The 26,824-nt window shown below is 46.3% G+C and overlaps 1 protein-coding gene and 1 pseudogene across 1 annotated transcript in view; both read right to left on the bottom strand.

The window, feature by feature from the left end:
• Window positions 1–16,330: 16,330 nt before the first annotated feature.
• Window positions 16,331–16,424, bottom strand: LOC138171016 (U6 spliceosomal RNA; annotated as a pseudogene).
• A 5,598-nt stretch (window positions 16,425–22,022) lies between these two features.
• Window positions 22,023–26,824, bottom strand: part of FRMPD3 (FERM and PDZ domain containing 3) — a 47,462-nt gene continuing 42,660 nt past the window's right edge. The window contains exon 11 of the mRNA XM_069100443.1: window positions 22,023–24,988. Coding sequence (XP_068956544.1) covers window positions 22,062–24,988 — 2,927 coding nt within the window. The 3' untranslated portion in view covers window positions 22,023–22,061. The remainder of the gene's footprint in view (window positions 24,989–26,824) is intronic.

Here is a 26,824-nt window from a genome sequence, read left to right on the forward strand (position 1 = left end):
TAGGCTTTTCATGTGCCATTTCATAAATTCACAAAGGGGATGGGGAAAGACAGCCTAGGAATGAATCCTGTAAGCAGAGACTCAGAGCCAGGAGAGACCTTCAAGATGCTTTAGAGGAAGAAACTAAAGCCAAATTTTCCTCGTATCAGCTTCAACAAGGTCACATAGCTGGTTTTTTATGGAGCCAAGAACAGGCCTTCAAAATGTTAGTCTAATACTCCAAATCAGATACCTTGAATTTTGGAAAATGCTGAAAATTCTTTCCAAGAAGTAAGACTAATCATCCTGGTTCTGCTGGCAGTTTCCATTGGTTTTCCATGAGATGACTGTAATACATACCAGCTATTTGCTCTTAATAAGGTGACAGGAAACCATGAAGCTTGGTCAGGCAGTTCCAGTGGTAAAAAGAACTTGGACTTGAGAACAGCCAAGATGGTGATGGTAGAGGAAGCAATACAGCCCAGCTTCCCACTACAACTACTCCACAAAAAAAGCACCAGACTAAGTCTTGATTGGGAAATCCAAGGAAAAATCATAGTGAACCATTTTTTTCTGGTCCAGGTTGGCATATGGAGACAGATGGGGGTCTGTGGACATTGGGGATAGGGTCTAGCCAGGAGGATACCACATGAAGCCTTCCAGGAGGGGACTAAAATAGGGCCTTTTAGCCCCATTGGCAGTAGGGAAAAAAGATATCACAAATCCAGCATAAAGGGACTGAATATTTGCAAGGAGCAGAGATGGCTGCTGAATGACAATTTGTCCCTCATATCTGGCTCTCAAATACAGACTGTATTGAAGAGAGGAAATATGATGAGAGGTGATGGCCTAGGGCCAAGAAGGTTGCAGGCCTGAGGCTGTGTTCTTGGCCAGGAAAAGGAACAAAATAACTTGGGTGGTTATATTTCCACGAGCTCAATTCTTGCAATTCCATGGTCCCCGTTGAATTAAGAAAAGAGTGGAACTGAAGACTCCCCACTCATAGGAACTTTTCTGGAACATAGGTCATCTAGTCCAACTCCATCCATTTACAGAAGGGGAAACTGAGGCTCGGGAGGTGAGATGGCTTGCCCAAGATCACACAAGTAGTTCATCAGAGGTGAGATTTCAACCCACAACCTCTGGCTCCAGACCTAGGACTCTTCCTACTGTGCCACACCTACTTGTGTGTGGTACACTTCATTTCACTTCATTGACAATGAATCTATTGTCTAATCACTTCCTCTACCAGTGTAAAGCATAACCCATTTGTGCCTTCTTAACTTATGCCACTCATGTCCCCATATAAGATCTACTCATCCTGCTGGAAGCTTTCCTCAAGGACTTTTGCCATTCTGTGCCTATCAGTGAAGCATGTGTGTTATTCATATATCATTTCTGACTTTCCCTACATAACTGGCCCATTCTTTGGTCACATGTGACTTTGAGGATGACTGTCTTACATTTAGATTATCATTAGTAAAGGTTGTTATTGATGGGCTTACTAGTGGCCAGGCCTTGTAAAAGATCCATCTCCCCTCTTCCCCAGGCTTCCATTGCGGGGCAGTGGGAGGGAGTCTGGGAAACCAGACCCTCATGGCACTATTGAACTGGCAGAAGCTTTCTTAATTTGATCTGGTTGAAAATTCCTACTTTTGGGGGAGGCTAGGTGCTGCAGTGAGTAAAGCGCCGGTGCCGGAGTCAGGAGGACCTGAGTTCCGTTCCGGCCTCAGACACTTAACACCCACACAAAAAAACTAGCCGTGTAAGCTTGGGCAAGTTACTTAACCCCAATTGCCCTCCAAAAGGCAAAAGGCAAGAAAAAAAAAAATTCCTACTTTTCATTGGGAGACCTAAGTAGTGCACTATACTGGCTAACAGTATGAAATTCTCTACCTTCTCCTTCCTAGCCCTCCTCTGATGAGCCTAGGAATGAGCAGTATTAAAGAAATTCCTGTGGTAAAAGGCCTTCCTCCCGAAGATGGCAGAGTAGAAGCAGGACCTCCGCCCAGCTCCGGCTTCCACCTTCCCCAATCCATGTAAAAGGGGACTCTGAACAAACGTTGGAGCTACAGAACCCACAAAATGATAGAGAAGGTAACCTCCCCCTGAGGACAGTGCAGCGCTCTGGGATTCGAACCCAGCTCCACGCCAGGCTTTAGCCCCAGGGTGGGCCTGACCAGCACCAGCCAGAGGGACTCCAGATCACCAGCAACTGTGGAAGTCCAGAATTATCAACACACAGATGCTAAGGACAAAGTGAGAGGTCAGTGCAGTATGGACTTTGGGACCCAGTAGTTGGGAGTGCATTGGCTTTTGCCCCCAGGGAGAGAAGCCGCTGAGGAGCCACGGCTGTGCAGCTGCCCCCACATGGCAGCTTCAGCTCCTGGCCTGCAGAATGTAGGGGGACCAAGCGACCAGTCTGAGGGGTAATCACTCTTGCTTTAACCTGCTTGGATCTGGATTGTGGTCTAGTATGGAGGTCCTGGGGTGCATGACCAGCTTGCCAGAGTGTGTGGAGGCTTCAGAGAGGGCACCCAACTAATACCTCCAGCAGCTGAGAAAACCCCAGTGTTTGGGACGAAAGCTCCCCTGTCTGGTAGCAGAGTCCTACTGTGGCAAAAAACCCAGGGGTCGAGTGACTGAGGGGCAACGTGACAAGGCAAAGCAAACAGAAGAATTCAACATTAGATTCCTATTTTGAGGACAAAAAGGAGCAAAGCATGGAAAAGGAGGAAGACAGTGAAGTCAGAACTCCTGCACCAAAAGCTTCAAAGGAAAATACAAGCTGCTTACAGGCCATAGAGGACCTTAAGAAGCAGATAAGAGAAGTGGAGGAAAAATTGGGAAGAGAAATGAGAACAATGCAAGAAAATTATGAAATGAGAGTCAATAGGCTGACTGAGGAAAATAACACCTTAAAAAATAGACTAACTCAAATGGTAAAAGAGTCTCAAAAAGGCAGTGAGTAAAAGAATGCCTTAAAAAGCTGAATTTGCCAGATGGAAAAAGAATCTCAAAAGCTCACTGAGGAGAATCATTCCTTCAGAATTAGATTGGAGCGAATGGAAGCTAGTGACTTTATGAGAAATCAAGATGCTGTTAAACAGATCCAAACAAATGAAAGAATAGAAGGCAATGTGAAATATCTCACTGGAAAAACCACTGACCTGGAAAATAGATCCAGGAGAGATAATTCAAAAATTATTGGACTACCTGAAAGCCATGATCCAAAAAAGAACCTAGAAATCATCCTTCAAGAAATTCTCAAAGAAAACTTCCCTGATGTTTTAGAACCAGAGGGCAAAATAGAGTTTGAAAGAATCCACCAATCACCTCTTGAAAAAGATCCCAAAGATCTTTTTCAAAGAAAACTCCTAGGAATTTTATAGCCAGGTTCCAGAATTCCCAGATTAAGGAGAGAATATTACAAGCAGCCAGGAAGAAACAATTTCAATATTGTGGAAACACAATCAGGATAACTCAGGATCTGACAGCTTCTACACTGAGGGATTGAAGGGCTTGGAATATGATATTCTGGAGGTCAAAGGAGCTGGGATTAAAACCAAGAGTCACCTACCCAGCAAAACTGAGTATAGTGTTTCAGGGGAAAATATGGTCATTCAGTGGAATAGAGCACTTTCAAGCATTCTTGCTGAAAAAATCCAGAGTTGAAAAGGCCTTCCTCCCCCCACCCCCCTCCCCTGTCACTTCCATTCAACCCAATATATAAGATAGACACCATTACTTAGGACTATGGGAATTATTTGATATGTTGAACTAAATTAACCACCTTTCCCTTTTATGCCTGAGCATTCTATAATGCTGTGACCATTCAGTCAGACTTTTGATGTTCAGTCATTTTTCAGTCCTGTCCAACTTTTTGAAACCCCATTTAAGGTTTTCTTGGCAGAGATTACTCAAGTGATTTGCCATTTCCGTCTTCAGATCATCTTACAAATGAAGAAACTGAGGCAAACAGGGTGAAGTGACTTGCCCAGGGTCATACAGCTAGTAAGTGTCTGAAGTAGAATTTGAACTCAGGATGTGGAGTCTTCCTAACTTCAGGCCTGGCACTCTATATGCACTGCAGTGCCACCTAGCTATCCTTCAGTCAGACTAGCTACTGATGAAACAATGTAAAAAAAGAGACTTCAAATTCCTACTAGTGAAACAGTGTAAAAAGGAAATAGAAACATATAGATACTATTGCGCTGGGGCCAAAATAATAATGTCCAACTGACCTTGCCAACACCACTCCCTCAATTCCCTCCACTAAAGGGAAAAAATTAAGCACAGCCCAGCGGAGCTCCAGTATTTTCAGTTAAAAAAAAAAAACAACACACCAAAAACAAACATAAAAGATGGACTTTGGTAATAGAGCAGCTTGGAATTGTTGAAAGAACTGTCAAATTTCCCAATTGCAATCCAGCCCACTGTCTTATGCAGCTTGGGATCCATTCCTGTCCACAATTTCTGTGTCCATTCAACTGCATAGGAAAAGATCTTTGGTGTACATGAAATGGCTCAGGGAGTTGGCATGATTATAGATTGATTCATCAGCAGGACTAGAGTTAAGAGCTCGGGAGTCCTGATTGTGAGTGAAGTGCTCAGCTTGTTAGTCCCTACTGGCCCCCCTGCCAAAAGGCCTCCCTTCATGGTTGCTTAGCTGTGGATGTAGACCTTATATACTTTGAGGGAGTGGACTGATTTCTCTTAGACTCTTTGAGTCATAGAATATTTTCACTGGGATTAGAATTCATGTCTTCCAGCTCTGTCTGATTCAAATGGAGCTACTTGACCATGCCTTAAACCCAATCACTCTGGTTCTCACTGATTGGCCAACCAAAGCCTCACTTAGTCATTATTTGGGTTTTGATGGCTTAGAGTAAGTGTAAATAGCAATAGTTTTTGTTCTGGCCAGAAGCTCTGAGGGTCTTTTTTTCTGAGTAGACAAACTTAGGCCATCTTTTGCCTTATTCCTTACCTAGCTTTATATCACTGAATGGGTGTTGCCTCAGTCAAACTGAGACTTAGGAAAGACCTTAGCTTAAAAAGGCTAAGGTCTTCCTGCCACATTCAGAGCCATCTCTAGTCATCCTGATCTGTGTCTTGCCAGTGAACTCAGATGACCCCGGAGAAGAGAGTGAGGCTGGTGACTTTGTACAGCTCTGCCTCACTTAAATCCAATTCACTTACAAGTCAAGACATGACTCTCCTGATGTCATTGGTCCTCTTCAAGAATGAAGGACAAACAGCAACAAGTGCTTTCTGTGATCCCATCCATCTATATTGAGTAAGTCGGAACAGGGCAACATAGGGGAATCATTGGTGCCCTGGTTGGTGCTCTGTCACCCTAGATCTGCCCTCCTTGGGCTGGTGGTTCCTCTCATTGTTTTCCCACTCCAGTTGTCATGTTCTACCAGCTGAAATATTTTCTCCACGTAACTGACTTTCTGATGTTTCAATATGCCACCAGCTAGCTAATTTGGTAGCTTTACTCACAATGAGAAGAGCTAGAAAGCAGTCTCAGGTAACATGTATGTAGCATCTCTTTGAGCTACGCTTCTCTCTACCCTGCCCTCTCCATATGCAAGGTAGGTCTATGGTCCTCACACTACAGCTTAAGAGTCTCCACCAACATGTCATTTTTCAATAGTCAGAGAAAACAATTAACTCAAAGTAAAGCCATTTGCCAAGATGGTATATATAGTAAGGAGAGTGGCAACAAAACATCTCTAGTGACCCCACTACACAACTAAAGCTCAAGGAGCCAGACTCTGAACTCAATTCATCTGACTAAGCAGCTAATACTCTTGCTCCACTGGATGGCCCCATGTGCCTCATTGTCTTACTCTGTGGGGAAAAGGCAGATGAACTCTTCTGGAGCTGCCTGACTTGGAGTGAGGCTGGCTTCTTTTGATCTTGACCACCAAGGCTGTGACTGATATTGGCCAACTACTAAAAACTTCCTGTGTTCAAGTTAGTGGCTTTATCCAATGGCTCTATAATCACATTAGGATGATTGAAGAGCTTCTTCACACTTTGGGGTTCCTTAGGTCCCCCTTGATGCTTCATGGTCTGGTTGTTTAGCACTACTTGTACATGTCTCATTTACATATGAGCATTTTAATACTGGCCCTCCGGACTAAATCTACTTCCCCTCCTTACCATATGAGTGACTCCAGGGGCCATCTCCAGTCATCCTGATCAGTATCTGGCCACTGGATCCAGATGGCTCCCAGATGGAGGAGAAAGTGAGGCCGGTGACTCTGCATAGCTCTCTCTCACTTAAATCCAATTCACTTGCAAGTCATGGCATCACGTTCCTGATGTCATGGTCCTCTTCAAGAACAAAGGAAAAACAATGAGTAACTCTCATGATAGGAACTGATAATTTGTTGAGAGGGGAAACTGGTACCAGAGCAGGCTGCTGGGGAAATCATTTTGGCCAGGTGAGCCTGGTGGAACTCTTCATGTCACACTCACTTCATCTATAGGGACCCCCTGCCATTTTGGTCTATACTAAATGGAATTTCAATCAATTAACCCATCAATCAACAAGCATTTGTTAATCACTTACTATGTGCCAGGTATTGTGCTAAGCTCTGGGGATACAAAGAGAGACAAAATACAGTTCCTGTCCTCAAGGAACTGTAGCACCAACATGATATTCACAGCAGTTACTGCCTTACTGTGGCTATGAATATGCTGGAGTAATTCTGAATCACAAAATATAACAGACTCTCCACATGGAAGACAAAACCAAAACATTTATTCAAACACCAGAAAGTCAAATCCATCATACCAACAAAGAAATCTATACACAATAACAATGCATGAGGCACCACCATCCCCAAACCTCCCCCCTCCTAGGACCTTCTCACAAACAATCACAACTCGATACCTGCTTCCTCTCTCTCCCTCAGCTCTAACTGCTCTGACAAACTTCCTCTCAGCTCTGCTCCACCCCTTCCTGCTCCATCCGTTTGGCAAACTCCTCCCATCACAGACTCATGTAACTCAGGCTTCCATGTGACTCAAGCAGGTCACATGGCCTATTAAGATCTTCCCATTTAGCAAAAATACATTAACAGTACAAGAACTAATAGTATAATGGGGAGGCAGCAAATGAATGAATTGGTACATACAGGATACATAGAGATTAGATGGAAGGTAGTCTTATAGAGAAAGGTACTGGCAATGAGGAGGAGGCTGGGAAAGGCCCCCAAAGGAGATGGCCCTTGAGTTGCGTCTGGAAGGAAGCTAGGGCTTCTGAGATGGAGGTGATGAGGGAGAGCATACCAGGCATGGGGGTAGCCAGTGCAAAAGCATAGAAATAGGAAATTAAGTCAGTCAGTGAGTGAGTATTTATTAAACCCTTATTATGTGCCAGGCAATGTGCTAAGTGCCAAGGATACAAAGAAAGGCCAAAAGTATGGTTCCCTGCCCTCCAGGAGCTCACATTCTAATGGGGAACATATAAGATACATATGGGGTCAATAAAAGATAATCTCAGAGGAGAAGGCATTGGCAGCTGGGGGAAGTAGGAAAGGCCCCTACAGAAGATGGAATTTGAGTTGTCTTTTTTTTTTGGAGGGGAGAAGGCAAGGCAATTGGGGTTAAGTGACTTGCCCAAGGTCACACAGCTAGCTAAGTGTCAAGTGTCTGAAGCTGGATTTGAACTCAGGTCCTCCTGACTCCAGGGCAGGTTCTCTATTCACTGTGCCACCTAGTTGTCCCTTGAGTTAAGTCTTGAAGGAAACCAGGGAAATTGGTAATAAGGGGCAGCATTCCAGGCATGGAGGAAAGCCAGTGCAAAGGTAAGGGGTTGGCAGATGGAATGCCAATTACAAGGGCCAGCAAGCATGCCAATTTCAAAAAGAGGACTTTGTATTTTCTGCTAGAGGCAATCCATTTCCATAAATCTCCTAGCTGTGATGCTCTTCTCTGCCCATCACCATATCACAAGAAACTTAGCCTCTTATCTCTGGTTCTTTTGCTTTTCCAGGGCCAGAGTCTCTAAGCAACTGTCCTTAAATTTCCTAGTCATCTGCTCAACCTCATATGTGTGAGTGGCCCAAAGAAGACTATGCAAGGGATGTGGAGAAATCAGTGAAAAGATTTAGCACTAGATGGGATATGTGGGGTGGGTGGGAATGAGGAGTTGAGGAAGACACTGCGTTTGTAAGCCTAAGAGACTGGGAGCATGGCAGTGGTCTTGATAATGTTGACCTCCATTTAAGAATTGGTTAAAGGAGACAAACAAATAGTGGTGTACAGCTACAGAATTTGTTCTTTATTCCCTTAAGGCTAGCGGTACTTGTGCACAAGGAGGCAGGACTAAAGTCCTTACTCCAGAACAAAAGGATGACAGAGCTTAAGTACATTTGAGGACCATCCCAATTAGGGGTGGTTAAGACACACAAATTTATGATCCCCATAATGGTTTAAACATTGTATGAGAAAGGAATTTCTTAATTGGATAAATGATAAATACAGAAAAACAAGAGAGATGACAGAGTGTCAATTGAAATTATGATCCAGAATATCTGTGTCTTCTTTACCATTAACGTTCCATAACATGGTATATGCCCAGAAAATCTTAAGATAAGAAAAAGTCCCATTAGCCAAGTTAATGCTGTGAGTTGAGGGTCTCCTCCTGAAGGGCCATAAAATAGACCTTTTCTGGTTTGTTGACACAAGAAGAGGTATTCTCTGGGCTTACTCAGATAGTAAAACAAAGCTGGGTCTATTTGGAATTTATGATCCTACTCCAAGCCTTATCTGGTCTCTGGAATGGCTGAGATAGAAAGAGTATTTTTTGTAAAATGAGGCATAGCCGTCTGTTTGATTAATTCAAACTCTGCCCAAAATATGATATTAAATGATTATCAATAATCAATAGGGAAGTTGGGAAGAGAGGAGGGCTTGGAGTGTGGTGGTGGATGTAGAGATAATGAGCTCTGTTTTGTACATATTAACCCTGAGATACCCACAGGACATATCATTCAAAATGCCTAATTTTTTTGAGTTTCTTGAATGGGAGTTGCCATCATCTAGGTGATACAGGCCTGGGGCACAGAGGAGAGACTAGGGCTGGATATGGAGATCTGGGAATCACCTGCATAGACATGATCATTGAACCCTTGGGAGCTGATGCAGTGGGATAAGTCCTCCGTAGAGCCTTGGGAGACACCCATGGCTAGTAGATGCCATTAGGACGAAGATCCAACAAAGGAGATTCAGCAGAAGTGGTCATATAGGTAGGAGGAGAACCAGGAGAGAGCAGAGTCATCAAAACCCAGATGGGGAAAGGATCTGGGATGTGGTCAGCAGCATCAAATGGTACCATGAAGTCTAGAAGGATGAGGATTAAGGAAAGACCCTTAGATGTGGAAATTAAGAGATTAGTGGAGAATAATTAGGTGGATAGACCACTGGCCCTAGAATCAGGAGAACCTGAGTTCAAATGTAGCCTGAGACACTTACTAGCAAGGCATTTAATTCCCAATTGAAAGAGAGAGAGACAGAGAGAGACAGACAGACAGAGACAGACAGAGAGAGAGACAGACAGAGAGAGAGAGAGAGAGAGAGAGAGAGAGAGAGAGAGAGAGAGAGATTGAGAGAGAGCGGGAGAGAAATTATTGGCAATTCTGGTTAGAATAGCTTCTGCTGAGTGAAGAAGTGTTCAATCAAGTGATCAGTGTTAAATTAAGACAGCCTTTTCAGGAGTTTAGCAAAGAAGGGGAGTCAGTCATCAAGCATTCATTAATCACTTACTATGTATCACTGGGGATACAAAGAAAGACCTTGCCCTCAAGGTGCTCATGTTTTAAAGGGAGAGATTACATGCCAAAAGGGAAATACAATGTAAGCAAGGTAATTTCAGAAGAAAGGCACTAGCAAATGCCAGCTGAAGGTGAGATTTGAACTGAGGTTACCAGAAGACAACAAAGCCTGGAGGCAGAAGTAAGGAATGAAAGAATCCCAAGTATGGGGGACAACCAGAGAAAATGCACAGGACTGGGAGATAGAGTACCTCATGCCAGGAACAGCTGGGAAGGCTGTTCTCAGGCACTGGATCTCAGAGTATGTGGTAGGAAGTAAAATGTAAGAAGACTGGAAAGGTAGGAAAGAATTAGGTTATAAAGGGCTTTCTTTAAAGCCAGAGGATTTTATATTTGATCTTGGAGATAATGGGAAGCCATTGGAGTTTCCTGAATGGGAGTTGCCAGTCATCTTGACTTGTCTTGTCCCTGGACTCTGATGATTCTGGAGAAGAGAATGAGGTGGAAGATTTTGCCCAGTTTTGCCTTACTTAAATCCAATTCACTCTGGAGTCAGTGATGACATCTTGCGATGACATTGGTCTTCTTCTAGAACAAGGATGAACAACAACTAAACAATTGAACATGGAGGGATGTGTGTGGAATGACCAGACCTACTCTTAAGAAAGATCACTTTTTTATAGAGCTAGAAAAACATAGTAACAAAATTCATTTGGAAGAATAAACGGTCCAGAATATCAAGGGAATTAATGAAAAGAAATGCTAGGGAAGGTGGATTAGCTATACCAGATTTCAATCTGTACTAGAAAGCAGCAGTCATCAAAAGTACTTGGTACTGGCTGAGGAATAGAGGAATGGATCAATGGAATAGATTAGGCACATGAGATTCAGTAGTCAATGATTATAGTAATCTATTGTTTGATAAACCCAAAGACCCCAGTTTTGGGAATAAGAATTCACTATTTGACAAAAACTGCTGGGAAAACTGGAATATAGTATGGCAGAAAATGGGCATAGACCATTACCTAACACCATATACCAAAAGCAAGTCTAAATGGGTGCATGATCTAGGTATAAAGGTAGATACTGTAAGCAATCTTGGAAAGCAAGGAATAGTTTACCTATCAGACTTGTGAAGAGGGAAAGACTTTATGACTAAACAAGAATTAGAGAGCATAAATGCAAAATGGATAATTTTGATTACATTAAATTAAAAAGCTTCTATACAAACAAAGCCAATGTAACCAAGATTAAGAGGGAGGTGGGAAATTGGGAAAGATTTTTTACAACCTATGTCTCTGATAAAGGACTCATTTCTAAAATATACAGAAAATTGAGCCAAATCTATAAGAATACAAGTCATTCCCCAGTTGATAAATGGTCAAAGGATATGAACAGACAGTTTTCAGAGAAAGAAATTAAAGACATTTATAAGCACATGAAGAAATGCTTTACATCACTATTGATTAGAGAAATGCAAATCAAAACAACTCTGAGGTACCACATCTCACCAGCAGATTACCTAAGATGACAAAACAGGAAAATGACAAATGCTGGAGAGGATGTGGACAAATTGGAACACTAATGCATTTCTAGTGGAGTTGTGAACTGATCCAACCATTCTGGAAAGCAAATCCCCAAAGGGCTATAAATAATTTCATACCCTTTGACCCAGCAATACCACTTCTAGGGTTGTATACCAAAGGGATCATAGAAGTGGGAAAAAGACCCATATGTTCAAAAATGTTTATAGCAGCTCTTTTTGTGGTAGCAAAAAACTGGAAATTAAGGGGGTGCCCATCAATTGAGCAATGGCTAAACAAGTTGTGGTATATGCATGTCATGGAATACTATTGTGCAATAAGAAACCAGGAGCAGACCGTCTTCATATTTACCTGGAGAGTCTTATTCGAACTGATGCGGAGTGAGAAGGGCAGAACCAGGATGACCAACTTTGATAGACTGGACTCTTCTTAGCAATCCAGAAACATAAGTCAAACCCAAAAGACTTATGATGGAGAGAAATATGTCCATCCAGAGAAAGAACTGTGATTGAACCCAGATTGAAGCTAACTACCTGCCCCTTTTCGTCTTCTTGTTTGGTTTTGTTTCCTCTTTCCCATTCTTCATTCCATCTGTTACAATCCTTCTTTATAACCTGACTAATGCCTAAAGTGAAAGAATTTGCCAATACTATACTGGATTGTATGCCATGGGAAAAGGGGGGGAGAAAATTTGAAATTCAAGGAGTTGCAATTAATCTTGTAAACTAAAAGTAAACAAATTAATAACGTACACTCTGAACAGCACAAAAAAAGAAAGATCACTTTTGTAGCTTAATGAAGTATGGACTGAAGTGGGGAGAGAGATTGAGGCAGGGAGACTCACCACCATTTATTGTAATAGACTAGTTGGGAGGTGAGAGGTCCTGCACCAGAGTAATGACTGTCAGAGGAGAGAAGGGAGCATATATGAAAGACAATAAGAAGGTAAAACCAGCAGGCCTTGGCAACAGATTGGATATGGGGTTGGGGGGGAGTGAGTGAGAGTGAGGAATCCTGGGTTGAATTCCCTTCATTACAAGGGCAAAAGATCGGGTGGTGAGGAAGACTCCACAGATTATCTGATGGTGTCAATGAAAGTGAATAAATGGATGAACAAAAAAAGTATTTGATAATAATCATATAAATAATAAAAGCATTTGATGAGTACTTCCTATATGCCACATGAGGAGATACAATTATGAAATATCTCAAGGGCAGGAACCAAGTCTCACCAATCAATAGAGCCCTCACTAAGAGCATAGATACTCCTTATTTAGCCTATAGGTAGGTAGGTAGGTATAGATAGATAGATAGATAGATAGATAGATAGATAGATAGATAGATAGATAGATAGATAGATACTCTCTATATAGAGAGAGTATATATAGGGAATGTATAGATCAATAGGGTAGTAAGTGAGGAGAATTGGGTCCTAATACCAGAACAGTTACCAACTCACTGTGTGACCTTGGCCAAGTACCTTACCCTCTCTGGGCCTATTCTATTGGTTTTAAAATGAGAGTGTGGAATTAGATCCTAAGTCATGTCTTGGCCCATTCTCTGCCCCCCCCCCCAACTCTAGGGGTTCCGTGATTCTACTGAAAGTAAGTATGGGCCACTCCATCTATTTCCTGGGGCATGATAATCCCACTTCTGAGCCTGGAAACAGGGGAAAGGGAAGACTCAATTATGTTAATAATGCAATTAAGCATCTATTGAGGTCATTCCTAAAGGCTGTTTTTCCATGGGAAGCTATCGATTCTGCTGAAGTAATTAGAATTATCGTGGATGAATGGACTGGAACATCCCCGGGTTTGGGGGAGAGGTGGTCATTTGAACTGAAGAAAATGAACAAAGGGGTCCACACTTGGGATTGATTATAGATTTAGAGCTGGAAAAGACCTCAGAGGCTATTTTGTGGATGAGGAAACTGAGATTGAGAGGTTAGATGATTTGTCCAGGGTTGCATAGCCAGTAAGTGTCAGAGGTGAGAATTGAACCAGGTCCTCCTAACTCCAAGGCCAGTGTCCTTTCCAAACAGCCCTCTTTATCCCCACGGAAACTCACAACAGCATAGATACAAAAGGACAATGCAGAAAATGAAAACTGGAAAGTCCATCATCTTGTCCAATTTTTTCATTTCAGGGGAAGAAATTGAGGCTCAGAGAAGAGACGGGACTTAGGGTCAAACAGTAGTAAGTAGTAGAGTCAGGATTCAAATCCAGGACCTAAGGCTTCAAATCCAGTGCAGAATCATGACTTGAGCATGCTAGGGGTCCTCCTCTAGGTTTTAACCTTCTAGGAATATCAGCACAGCCCTTAGACTGGCCATCTGTCATTCCTCACTTTCTAGACATGACTGGTCCACTTCATTCTCTGGTCATTTATATCTCTGCCTCTAGAATAAGTCACCTGAAGCCCAACTCAACATTCCTTTCAGGGAGGCTGGGACAAAGAGAAGAGGAACCTGGCATTGGAATGAGTTCTGTTGGACATGCCTGGCTGCTTCACAGGCCACTTTCCCCCTTTAACCTTATGGAGGGGAACATCCCACTATACATCTCAAAACTTGGCCTTCTACCTTTAAGGATGGAGGATAGGATGGATTAATTTCATCTGTCAAATAAAAAGGGGACAGTGTGGTATGGTGGAAAGAACACTAACCTAGGAATTGGGAAAACCTGGCTTTGGATACAGCTTCCACCACTAATAGCTAGGTAACTCTGGGACTGGGTTAGAGATATAGAAATATATACTCTCTATATAGAGAGAGAGTATAGATTAATGGGGTAGTAGTGAGGAGACTTGGGTCCTAGTACCAGACCAGTGTGTGACCTTAGACTGACCATCTCTGATCTCATCTGTGAAATGGGGGAGAGGGGTCATTATACCTGCCTGTCCTAACTTGAAGGGTTAAGAAGAATTAAGTAAGGTATTTCTGTAAAAGCATTTTGAAAATTCTAGCCTTCCCTTCCTCATAAAGGTAGGGGACTATGGGTATGGGATATCATATACTGACTCTCAAACTTGGTTGATGTGTGTTCAGTTCTGATCTCTTGGCATCTTTTTGGAGGGGTGAAGGCAAGGCAGTTGGGGTTAAGTGACTTGCCCAGGGTCACACAGCTAGTAAATGTGTCAAGTGTCTGAGACTGCATTTGAATTCAGGTCCTCCCGACACTACGGCCGGTGCTCTATTCACTGCAGTTCCACCTAGCCACCCCTTGGCATCTTTTTACTCCTGGTTCTAAAAAATCACTCACTGGGTAGGGGACAGGGTGGGACGGATTTGGAAATGAAAGTTATATAGCCCAAAAGAAAGCAATAAAAATTTAGAAAGCCAACACTCCAAAAATGTAAAGGATGATAATGGCCACTTGGGGGCACCTGGCTAATACTGATATTGGCAGCCCGAAGTCAAAGTTGGATGCTGGAGGCATCCATGGGAATTTTCTTTTTGGATCTATCACAAATGAAATGGGTTGCCTTGTTCATTTTCTCACAGGGTCCTGAGTCCAAGTTGGGAAGGTTCGATTGACCCAGGGACCTTCTTCCACCTATCCCGAACTAGCTGGTTTAAATCAGGAAAGATTGTTCTTTGGGTCATCCAATACATCGATGAGTATCACTTTGGGGGCCAGTTGGGCATGGTAGGAGGGGAGGGGCTGCCAGTAGAAACAGAACCAAGAATAACCTCTGCTACTGTGGTTGGAGAGGCATTATAGCCCCATGTGAAGGATTCCCTTCTCAGGGAATAGTTCCCCAAACATGTAGAACCCACTAGCTCATCGTGGATCAGTGGCATCCCCTCCACCCCCAGACTCATGTTGTGGTAACTGTGCTCAGTGTCCATTCTAAGCAAGTTCATAGTCCCACTACTATCTGCCCTAGCCCAACCACAGCAGCTTTGGGTGCCACATACTTGGAAGTGCTGAGCCAGAAGGTGCTGTGGAGGACATCTAGTTTGACCAGAATCCCAACTCCAATAAGGAACCTCCCCCTACCCCAGCCCCCAGTCCCTGAGCCAGCCCATTCCACTTTGGGTCGGCCCAAATGGTCAGTGGTTGGGACATTTCTTCCTGTTGTCAAGTCTACATTTGCTGCTTTTCTCCTTCCACCCCATTATTCCTAGCTCTGCCCTTGGGGGCCCATCCCTTCTTCAACCATTTGGACAATTATCAGTTGTCCTCCCTTCTCCGCCCCTCTCCCCCCAAATCTTCTCCAGGCAGGCTTTATATCCTCAGCAACTTCATCCAGTCTTCATGGAAGGGTGGGAGTTAATGAACTCAATCGACCCCCCACCCTTATAGAACCCCACACTGGGGAGAAAGAGATATCTAACAATTAGGAGGTGAGGTACCCTGTTTGCCACATGTGCTCTCCAAAGCTCCCCATTACTTCCAAGATCAATTCTAAATCCTCTGACTTTGCAAGTCCTATATAACCTGGCCCCTTCATGGCTTTCTAGCTTTACACTTTCCTTTCCTCATATTTCCTGTGATCCATTGTCGCTAGCCTTCTGGCCTTTCCCCATACACATCACTCCATCTCTCAGGGCCCCTGCCTTTGCCTGGGTTGTCCTCCATGCCCTCCCTCCTCACCTCCACTTCCCAGCTGCCCTGGCTTCCTTTAAGGCTCAGCTCAAATTCCACCTTTGGCAGGAGGCCTGGTGCCTACCTTCAGAGATTACCTCTCATTTACACTGTATATACCTTGTATATTTACATATGCATTTTGTCTCCCCCATTAGAATGAATGATCTTGAGGACAGGGTCTGGGCTTTGGTCTTTCTTTGTATCCCTGTGACCTGGGGGCACTGTAGGCACTTAATACTTTCTTTTTCTTTTTTGGAGAGGGGAAGGTAGGCAATTGGGGTTAAGTGACTTGCCCAAGGTCTCACAGTTAGTGTGTGTGTGTGTGTGTGTGTGTGTGTGTGTGTGTGTGTTAAGTGTCTGAGGTCAGATTTGAACTCAGGTCCTCCTGACTCCAGGGCTGGTGCTGCGCCACCTAGCCACCCCTAAAAATATGGAACACTTCATGAATCTGCGCAGGGGCCATGCTAATCTTCTCTGTATTGTCACAATTTTAATATGTGTGCTGCCGAAGCGAGCACCGCTTAATACATTCTTGTTGGCAAATTGTAGATACCCAGGATAAGGTCTACCTGCTGACCTAGAAACCACGAGTAATAAATATTTGCTTAATCTCCTCTTAGGAACCCTAGCAACCTTCTGCCAGCTTTACTGAGTATTTTCATTTTCTTTCCCTATGGGGGTGAGTTCTAAACTCCACTTGTATTATCCTTTTCGGGGCAGAGACCCACTGGAGTGCCCTTTGTTATAGAGACCCAAAGGAAATTTACCTGGATGTCCAAGGGGTATTGCTGATGTTACAGGGGTCCATGGAATTATTTTGGTGTTCCCTGCATGGAAAGGTGCAGCTGGCATTTTATCCAGACCCCAGCTGGATGGCCTTATATGCTGAGGAAATCATGGAAGAGGTTTCACAGTCTGGTTTCTCATTGAAAGAGTCAGACCATTTGGTCTCCCACCTGAAGGATGAGGGAACAGCTTTCAGTTGACCTCAGATCCCTAATCCCTATGGGGAGAGCCCCAGATAATCTTTTTCTTTTAAAGTTGGCCACTGATTAAATGAGCCTGTGTATGTGGGCACAGGATGGGAAGGGGGGCCTCCACAGGAAAGAGGTTCCTAGTTCCCACTGGACCTAGTACTGGTTTTGCTGTAGCCCTTAGTCCCTGGCTGACCCTAGAGTAGAGGGACACTTTGGTGGGAGAGATAAAGAGCAAAGGTCCCTAGCTCATCTCTAGCCACTAGGATAGTACCAGCCCACAGTGGTTTGGTTTCTCACTTAAAGGTGAAGGGGGTGATTTCTAGTGAACCCCAGGTCCCTAATCCCTGTGGGCAGACTCCTCCATGCTCAAGGAATTCTGTCAGGAACCAGGCTTTCCCTCAGAAAAGGGAGGCTTGGTTTTCTTTTCATGACCTATTAGGACTCTGTAAAATGATGTCAAACTGAATTACTGTATTCGGAGTATAGGAGATTGTTAATTATTGGATTTGATGACTTACTGAGGCCCTCAGCCTTTCTCAGACTAGCACAAGACACTAGCGTTGGCATTCACAAAGGATACTATGGCACATCCTCCAATCAATCCCAATTTTGGAACTTTGGCTTTTGCCAAACACACTTTGGTGGGTTTACTGAGGACAGCAAATATTCAAGCTGGGAGGAAGATATAAAGGCGGTTGAGTCAATCCAAGCTTAAATTAAAAGTGATAAGATGCTATAGCCTTTGTCAGATGAGAGCAATCAGTCAACCATAGGTATAGAACTAGGTATGAAAAGGACCAGACTCAGTTAATCAATCATAGACTTTACTCTAAGTGTGGGAGGTCCTCAGTCACTTTCACTGTCTTTGAAAGCCATAGGTCTGAACTGGAGCTGTGTTGTCCAGAACTGTGCTCAGATTCCTGGAGGAAACTTGGTCATGGCATGGGTCACAAGAAAAATAGCAAGATGGTTTACAACCCAGGGGTTAAAGCATCTAGCAACTTAGCAGTGGAAACCTCTCACCAAACTCCTGAAGAAGAGTCACTTGGGGGTAAGGGTTGTGGGAGTAGAGTGCCTCTCCTCAATGTCTTTCTCCCCTCCCTTTTGAACTCTGGAGCACTGAAGGATTTAGAGTTTTCATCAGTGTTCTAAAAGCATCCCTAGGACAGCAGTGTCTGTAATGGGATAGAAGATAGACTGGATATGATGAGGAGAGACAGATTCAAGGCTCTACGAGAAGCCCAACAAACAAGCTATGCCATACCTAAAGGGGACTTCCAAGAGCTATGAGTTGTTCAGTCATCTTCAGTTGTGTCCAACTCTTTTTGACCCCATTTGGGGTTTTCTTGGCAGAGATACTGGAGTGATTTTCGATGTCCTTCTCCAGCTCATTTTACAGATGAGGAAACTGAGGCAAACAGGGTGAAGTGACTTGCCCAGGATCACACAGCTAGGAAGCATCTGAGATGGATTTGAACTCACAAAGATGAGTGTTCCTGACTCCAGGCCTGGGGCGCTATCCACTGCAGCACCACCTTGTGGTCTTAAATGTGAGGCCCTTTTCTATACCTGCTTTAAGCTTTAAGGCTATTTTTTTCCTGAGCTCTGGATGTACTGGTGGGATAATGTCATAAACTTTTTTTGGGGGGGAAGGGGGAGCAGCAGCAAATAATTTACTAACTATAGTACCATAGTATTCATTTCAAAACAGTCTGGTTGACTGAAATCAAACAGTAATGGGGGAGGGAACACACTTTGAGGGGTTCCTAAGCTAGGTTACTAGAAACCATCCCTCAGTCTCTCAGAATCCCCCAGAACCCTGAAAGGAGATGTAACAGCCACTTCTTGGGCACCCAGAGTGGGGGTAGAGAGAGTAACTCCAGAGTATTCTGTACACTCAGATGAGATGAACTTAAGTCCCCTCACCACTCTGGTTGTCTCTTCCTAGATGATCTTCCAGATCCTCAATACCCTTCCTCAAATGTACCACCTACAACTCCGGATAATACTGAGGTATCTAATACCAAGCAGATCAGGATACTACCCTGCTCCTGGAGACTAGGCCTCCATCGTTTTGGCTGCCATATTACACTGCTGACTCTTGTTGAGCTTGCAGTCCACTAGGACCCCCAGACCTTTTTTAGAGTCTAGCCATACCTCTCCAACTATCTTGTACTTGTAAGGTTGATATTCTGAACCCGTATTTATGTTCATCGCTCTTCAATTTCATCTTTTTAGATTTGACCTAATGTTCTAGCTCATCAAGATCTTTTTGACTCTTGACTCCATCTTCCAATATTCCTGCTCTCAACACCTTTATATAAAGCATTTATATTAAAATGTTTTTTTTTAAAAAAGAACAGATCCCTGGGTCACTCCATTTGGAGACTTGAAATAGACCCAGATGTGGGGCGGCCAGGTAGCACATCAAGTAAGAGCACCGGCTCCAGTGTCGGGATGACCTGGGGGATCGAATCCGGGCTCAGATACTTAGCACCACACCCAGAAAGAACTGGCCGTGTAACCTTGAGCAAGTTACTTAACCCCAATTGCTTTTAAATGAAAAAAAAAAAAAAAGAAATAGACCCAGATGCTTTGGGTCCAGAAATCAAAATCATGTCCCCTGACGCTATCTTCCTAGGCAGTTGTTCCCTTCCCAAATCTGACTTTTGGCAAAGAGGCAGATTTAAACTTGATGTAAGAACAACGACATGGCTAGTTTTCTGTGTGGGTGTTAAGTCTGAGGCCAGAACCGAACTCGGGTCCTCCTGACTCTGGGGCCGGCACTTACTCACTGTGCCACCTAGCCGCCCCAAGAACAACGTTCTTAAGAATGAGAGCTGTACCACTGTGGTATGGGCTGCTTTGGGAGACACTTGCTACATCCTATTCTGCATTACAGTCCCTTTTAGTGGCAGAGTGGAGAGAATGCCAATCTTAGAGTCAGGAAGACCTGAGTTTGAGTCTTATCTCAGAAGATTATTAACTGTGTGACCCTGGTCAAGTCACTTGCTGTGAGGCTCTTATGACAGAACACATGTAAAGCACTTTACAAACCTATATAGTGCTATATAAATGCTCGTAATTATTAGTGTTTTTATTTGTACATGTCTTATCTCCCCTAATAGATATGTTTTTTGTTTTTCTTCATTGTATCCCCAGTGTCTGGTATACGGTGGATGTTCCATCATATTTATTGTATTGAATTCAATGTATCCCTCACCATCTCCCTTCTGGATATACTCCCAAATTAATCAGTCCATGGTGAGCAAGGATCTGGGACAGCGATCATGGAACTAAAAATGGAGCTGCCCCCACCACCAACTGCTACATTCACATTCCTGCCCAAAAAAAGTCACACCAAGGGCCAATTAGGATATTAAGATGAATAGATTTAATCTTTCTTTCTTATTTGTAAAACAAGACACATTGCATATATAATGTATATATCTTATTTGTATATATACTATATACAGACATTAAAAAATGGTTCCTCTATGACGATGAGAGGCAGATGAAGGGAGGACCTGGAATGCGACAGGCACAGAACAGGGAAGGTGTGGAAGAAGGATTCAAATGGGGAATTTGTGGCTATGAAAATATGGGAAAGAGGAGAGACCAGAGACCACACACGGAAGCTCTTCCGCCTTCTGTGGTCACAGGGGAAATCTGCCCCCTGCTGGCAAGCTCCCTCTGATCCATTTGGCTACTTGGTCTTGGGGGTTGGGTAAGGAACAAGGGGGTCTCCTTCTGTAGAATTTGGCCCTCTTGCCCTTTGCCAGAAATATTCACCACTCAGGGAATTTTATTGCACTGGGGCATTGGGGATCGGTTTAAAGCACAGTGTACATTCTAGAAAAGTCATGGAACAATGGGAGATTTTCTGTGGGCTTCTATAATCATTAAAAAAAAAAGTGGATGATGGCGATGGATGGGTGGACAGTAATTGATCTATGCAGGAGGATAAAGCCACTCTGTTTCATCCCTACAGTGGTAGGGAGACATGGGGACTTTGGGGTTCCACTCCTAAAGGGCTAGGGATTCAGGATGTATATTGGAAGGGAGGGGATGGAACAGTGTCAAGTCTGCTCCAGGTTTTCCTGGAGAGAGGGAGGTGCAAGGATGCACCAGATAAGGCTCTCAGTTCCTCGGGGGCTCTCATGCTAACGCCCAGGAGTTTAAAAAGAATTCACCCCACCCTCCCCTGGGTCCCCCCCCTCCCGGTTAAATCCTATGGGCACTATGTCTGAAGGAGCTGTTGAGAGATGGTATCTCAGCCAACAGTAGTGGCCGGCCCTTCTGGGGGGACTGAGAAGGGAGCTCCAAGAATTCAGACAGGTGAACCAGGTGCCTTGGCCAGAGTAAGGGAGTAGATTGATAGCTGTTAGCTCACTAAGGGCCTGGGAGTGGCTCTGCCTGGCCGGCCACTGGGTGGCATGCAGGCCTGTGGCAGGGGGCTGGGCACCCCTGCTGGGGCCAGGGCAGAAGGGCTCCCTCCAGCTGCTAAGCCAGCAGCTCAGCTTCTGGCTCGTGGGCAGGCAGGCACCAAATAGCCAAGAGTCCCTCAAAGGGCCAGATGGCCACCCACTGGACTTCAGGGTGGTCAGGCTATATAGGGCACCGAGACTTAATGACCCTGGGAGGTGGTTCCCATTGGTCTCCCCACGTGATAGCGTGGGTGCCCAGCTTGCTCGGTGCCCGGCTTGGTGGCACTCTGCTCCCATCCCCCATGGCAGTTATAGTTGCCTTGACTCTGGGTTGTTCTCAGTTGGGGGGAAGGCATGGGGCACTTATTTGTGGGGAGCCTGGAAGTCAGTAGCCAGCCCACTTTCCCATAGGATAAGGCCCCATTAGGCTTAAATAAAGGGCAGGAAGTGAGATGGGTATCACCTCTCAAAAAGTGACCTCACTGGTAAGGGTTTAGGAGAGGGAGTGGCTGGGCAAGGGGGAAGGGGGCACCTGGGCAGCAGCTGCCTGGAGGTTCCAGGAAAAGCCTTGACCTAGGTGGGAATTGGATCTTGTTTCCCTGACACGAAAAGACTCTCAACTCTGTCTGGCCTGGCAGACACCCACACGTACTGCGCTCCCCACAGCTCGGTCCTCGATCAGCTGAGTAGGTGGAGTTGTGGGACAGGGGCGGGGCGGGGGCGGGGGCGGGAGGAGGAGGAGGACGAAGGTTTACTTGTTGATCAGGGTCTTAAAGGAGCGCGTGAATGTGCTCATAACAGTCGCTGATGTGACGGGTGGGCGCTCGGCCGCCGCCGCCCCCGCCCCCGCCGCCATCTGTTGCTGGTTCAGGGTACGCGCCGTGGACTCTTCCGCGGCGCGCAGCAGGAAGGTGTAGTTTTTCACGACTTCTTCCACCTTGACCAGCAGCTCCTGACGTTGGGCCTCCGAGCGCACGATGTACACCAGCCGCACGAAGGTCTCGATGAGGCCACTTAGCACCTGGAAACTGCCCGTGATGGCCGCCAGCATGTGCGTGGGGCTCTTATCCACGGCCGCCACGCGGCGGCAGGAGGCCCGAAGCTCCTTGAACTTGAGGGCCAGCTCCTGCTTGTACTGGGAAAGCTGGGAGGTGTGGGGCTTGGAGCCCCGGACCTCAGGGTTCAGCACGCACTGGCGGAGGACTGCCAGCAGCTCGTTGGTGTCCAGCTGCACGGCCAGGAAGCCATCGGGCAGGGCATAGACGTGACCCTGCAGGGCATTGATCTTGGCCAGGCTCCCCTCGAACGTAGAGATTCTCAGGTCAATCTCCTGGGTCTGGTTGTCTTCAGGGCTGCTGCCGCTGCACGTGGTGGCGTCGAACACCTGGAGGGTGTGGCTCACCACCGGCGCCACCTGCTCGTCCAGCTTCATGCCCGGCAGGAAGTGCATGGGGATTGAGTAGGAGAGCTCGTCCTTGCCGTCGCTGCCGTCATCGGCCATGTCACACTTGCGGTAATAGAAGCAGTAGCGGATGGAGCAGCACCTGTCCCCTTCACCATCCTCCTCCAGATCAGCTGGGCCAGGATACACCTCTTCTGGAAGGGAAAATGTGGCTGTTGCTTTGGGGCCTTTGCCCTCGGGAGTGACTTGGACATAAGAGGGGTCCCCCAGGGACATCGGCTCATGGGGCTTGCCCTTGGGACCCACACTCTGGGGAAAGCCAGCATCTGCCTCCTTGGGCAGCAGCCCTAGGGGCGGGTGCTGGTAGATGTCAGAGGTCAGAGAGGCCTGCTCACTCTTGTCCAGCTCACTAACACTATAGCGGCGCATTAGCTTCCTATAGTGGGGGGCCGCCATGCACTCCCCCCTAGAAGCACACGTGGCCAGGCATGACACACCAGTCTCAGGCTCTGATCGACATTCCCGGGATTCCAGGCTGGTGGAGCGAACTCGGCAGCTCTTTCCTGGGCTGCTGACGCTCCAAGCCGAGGGGGCCTCTGGGCGCTTGGCCAGGGGGAGGGCTCGGTTTCTCTCTCTGCCCCGGAGCAGCTCGGGAGCGGGGAGCTGGGCCGCTTGAGGTCTCCCTCCTCGGCAAATCCGCTTACAGTCGCAGCTGCGGCGCTGCTCTCGGGAGATGCCGGGCACCTGCTGGACGGGGCTGCTCCGCAGCTGGCAGCTACAGCGGCCAGGTCCCGAGGGATGCAGGTAGTCCGGGGCAGGGAGGTCCCCCTTGCTTTGGGGCTTCAGGAGCTCTTCCAGGAATTCCAGCTCGTACTGTTTTACCTTCTGCAGCTGTGCTTGTCGTTCATCGGTCTCCTTCTTCATCAAGGATGGGAAGGTGGCAGAAAAGAGATTCCTCAGGCGAAAGGGAGCCTTGGAAGCCTTGGGCTTGGCTGGCCCGTCAGGGTCGGAGTGAGCCCCGTCCAGGGTCTTGTCGGGTTTCCTGGAGGGCATTGTGTTTGCCTGCCGGCCACTAGCCCAGAGCCCCAATGAGCTTGGACCTCTGGGCTGACCACCGGAGCTCTGGAAGGTGCTAGGGTGGCCAGCTCGGGGGCCTCGGGTGCTATCCTCCAGCCGACTGCTTTCAGTCTGCCCTCTCTCCCCTTGACCCATCGAAAACCCCTGCTTCCTAGAGGCTGAGCTGGCTCCCTCGGACCCACCCCTGCTCCCCACCTCCCCACTGACCTGCTTCCCGAGGGGCTCCCGGACCTTTCTTGGGAGGTAGTTTTTGGCAGGGAAGCCCTGAGCAGAGAGCTTGTCCTCCTCTACGAGAGAGAGGTGCAAGGGGTCAGCCTGGGTCCTAGAAGGGGCCTTGGCTCTGGGAGAGGCCTCTGGGCTGAATTGCCCCCTACCCCGCTGTTGCTGTTGCTGCTGCTGCTGATAGCTGAATGTAATTTCAGCAGAACTGGGGCTCCCCTTGGCTTTGAGATTCTTACAGATGCCGCTGCCGCTCCCTGCACTGGGTCCCTGCTTCCTCTCTCCCCTAGGGGTGCTGTCCAGGGCTGCCCCTGGGGAGGCCAGAGCCTTATTATGTACCACTTGCTGCAAGGCTGCCGAGAGGATGGCTGGAGTCACACTCCCCTTGGAGTCCAAGATCAGCTTGGGACTCAGCCTTACTTCCTTGGGTACCTTGTCCCTCAGCTCTGTGCCCTGATCTCCACTCAGAGCAGAGGGGGTAGCCCTTAGAGACATCTCCAGGGCAGCCTTCGGGTGGTCGGGATCCTTGCCTTCTGCTCCCCAAGGCATCAGCCCCTGGCTCCGTTGCTCACTGCTGAGCTGCGAGGCCAGCGCTGGGTGCACAGCCAGAGTTGGGGGGAGCTCTCGGTGTGTCTGCACTTCAGCCGGGTCCAATCTTCTCCTGCCACCTGTGGGGCCAGAGCCTTGACCAGGGAGAGCTGCCTTTCGAGAAGCTGCCGATATAGGGCCGGCCTCCTGGCGCCCCAGAGGGTACGGGGTGGTAAGGACAGCCTGGGTTGCACAGCTTGGGATCCGGAAAGGCAGGTCCTTGCGGGCCATGAGGCTCTCCTTGTTGATGTGCTGGGCCAGAAAGTAGGTGGCATTCTGACGTTGTTTCATGGCGGACACCATCTCAGACATGTCTGTCAACTCAGATGAATTGGTCTCATGGCCAGAGTCCAGAGATGACTCCGGAGTGATGGTAGCCAGCACAATCAGACCTGGACAAACAAGGGAGGGAAGTGTGGAGCTCATTACTTTTGGCAAGGACAAACATTTCTCAAGAAACCCAGAGGGGTTAAGTAGGGCCGATCTAGGCAGAACCCAAACTGGTAGCTTCTTCAAGGTTGGGCAAAACCAATATAAAACCATAGAATGTTGGCACTGGAAGGACCAGAGAGTTCATATATAGTCCAATCTCCTCATTTTACAGATGGGAAAAACTGAGGCCCAATGAAGTTAGGTGATCTATACAAGGTTACATAGCTAGTCAGTGGAAGAGCTGGGACTAGATGGTTGGGAACTATCTTTGCCCAAGATAGTTGCTCCTCCCCATTGGAAGGGGAAGGTCCTTGAGGCCAAAGGTTGTGTGTACACAGCAGGCACTTAATAAATGTAGAGGACAGGGCAGTGTCCTGACAAGAGGCTTTGGAGTCGGAGGACCCAAGTTTGCATCCCAGCTCTCCCATTTACCTTCATTGTGACCCTTCTCTTTTCTGGCTCTCAGATTTCTCATCTGGAATAACAGCTCACGTTTATGTTTCCCTGGTTTTTATTCTCTCCTTTGCTTCTCACAACAATCCTGCAAGGTGATTACTACTATCATTCCCATTTCACAGACAAGAAACCTGACTAAGAGAAGTGATGAGAAGTGAATGTCTGAGGCAGGATTCGAACCCAGGGATTCCTGGCTACAAATCCACTGAGCTACAAAATGAGAGTTTTGGATTGGCTAACCTCTAAGGTGCCTTCCAGATCTGTCTTATTATCTTATAGGCCTAATGTTTGGGGTCATTCTTTATGCTGTATTAGTGTAGAATCCGGGTCTGACTCCCTGGACACTGGTCTTTCCATTACCCTATGGTACAATGTCTTCTTGGGAGAAAAGAGAAAAAAGGCAAATGAGGAGCCATGAAGGAAAAGAAGCAGGAGTGGGAGGGGGGGGGAAGGAAGCAGGAAATGGGAGGGAAACTGGAGGGGGGGTGAGAGAAGAGTGGATTTTTTGGCAGCTTGAAATACATTTTATACAATGCTGGCTACAGACAAAACAGTATTCTAATTCATACATTCTTTAGGATTCAGTAGCTGGGCATCTTTCTGGTAATTATCCCAAAGAGGGACATTGATCAGGCTTAGTTGAGTTTGGCCATCCTCCTGGGCTGCAGCCTAGAGACCTCAACCCTTGACACAGGTCTGCTAGGTGACTACTCTGAGGCTTTGTCCTTGACTCTCAGTCATGGCCAGCTCTAGCCAAGATGAGATAGAGACATGCCCCAGGGACACAGTGTCTGAGGACCTTTGGAGCTGAAAAAGGGGAGCTTGGAGGGGGTGTCAGAAGCCCTTCTATTCCCACTACAGTCTCTACCTATCATGACATTAACTGTCAACTCCCTTGGATCCACCAAAATAATGTACCCAAAGTGCTTTGCAGACCTCAAAGTAGTCTGTGTGCTAGTGATTATTACTGCTGTTGCTATATTGAGGGGCATTTCTAGGGGAGAGGACCAATTGAAGATGGAATAACAGATGCTGGTCATTCTCTGGCCACCCTCTTTCTGTATTTTCTCCTTTCCTCCACCTTCTGCTGTTTGCCCATAATTTATGCTCTCCCTACCCCCACTCCCCCAACCTTCATCTCCAATCTGTACCTTGTCTCCATGTTCCTTTTCTCCCTTGGTTTCATTTTGCTCATTCTTATTTTTTCTCCTCTCATTTTTTTTTACATATACGTGCATATGTCTTTATGTGTGTTCATATTTCATAAAATTTAGGGCTGGGACTATAGAGTTCATCTAATTCAACCTCCTCATTTTACAGATGAGGAAACTGAGGCCCAG

This window comes from Petaurus breviceps, unplaced genomic scaffold (assembly GCF_028583685.1).
Source record: "Petaurus breviceps papuanus isolate PSGF00001 unplaced genomic scaffold, PetGlider_PUasm1.0 400, whole genome shotgun sequence".
In the NCBI taxonomy this organism is placed as follows: domain Eukaryota; kingdom Metazoa; phylum Chordata; class Mammalia; order Diprotodontia; family Petauridae; genus Petaurus; species Petaurus breviceps.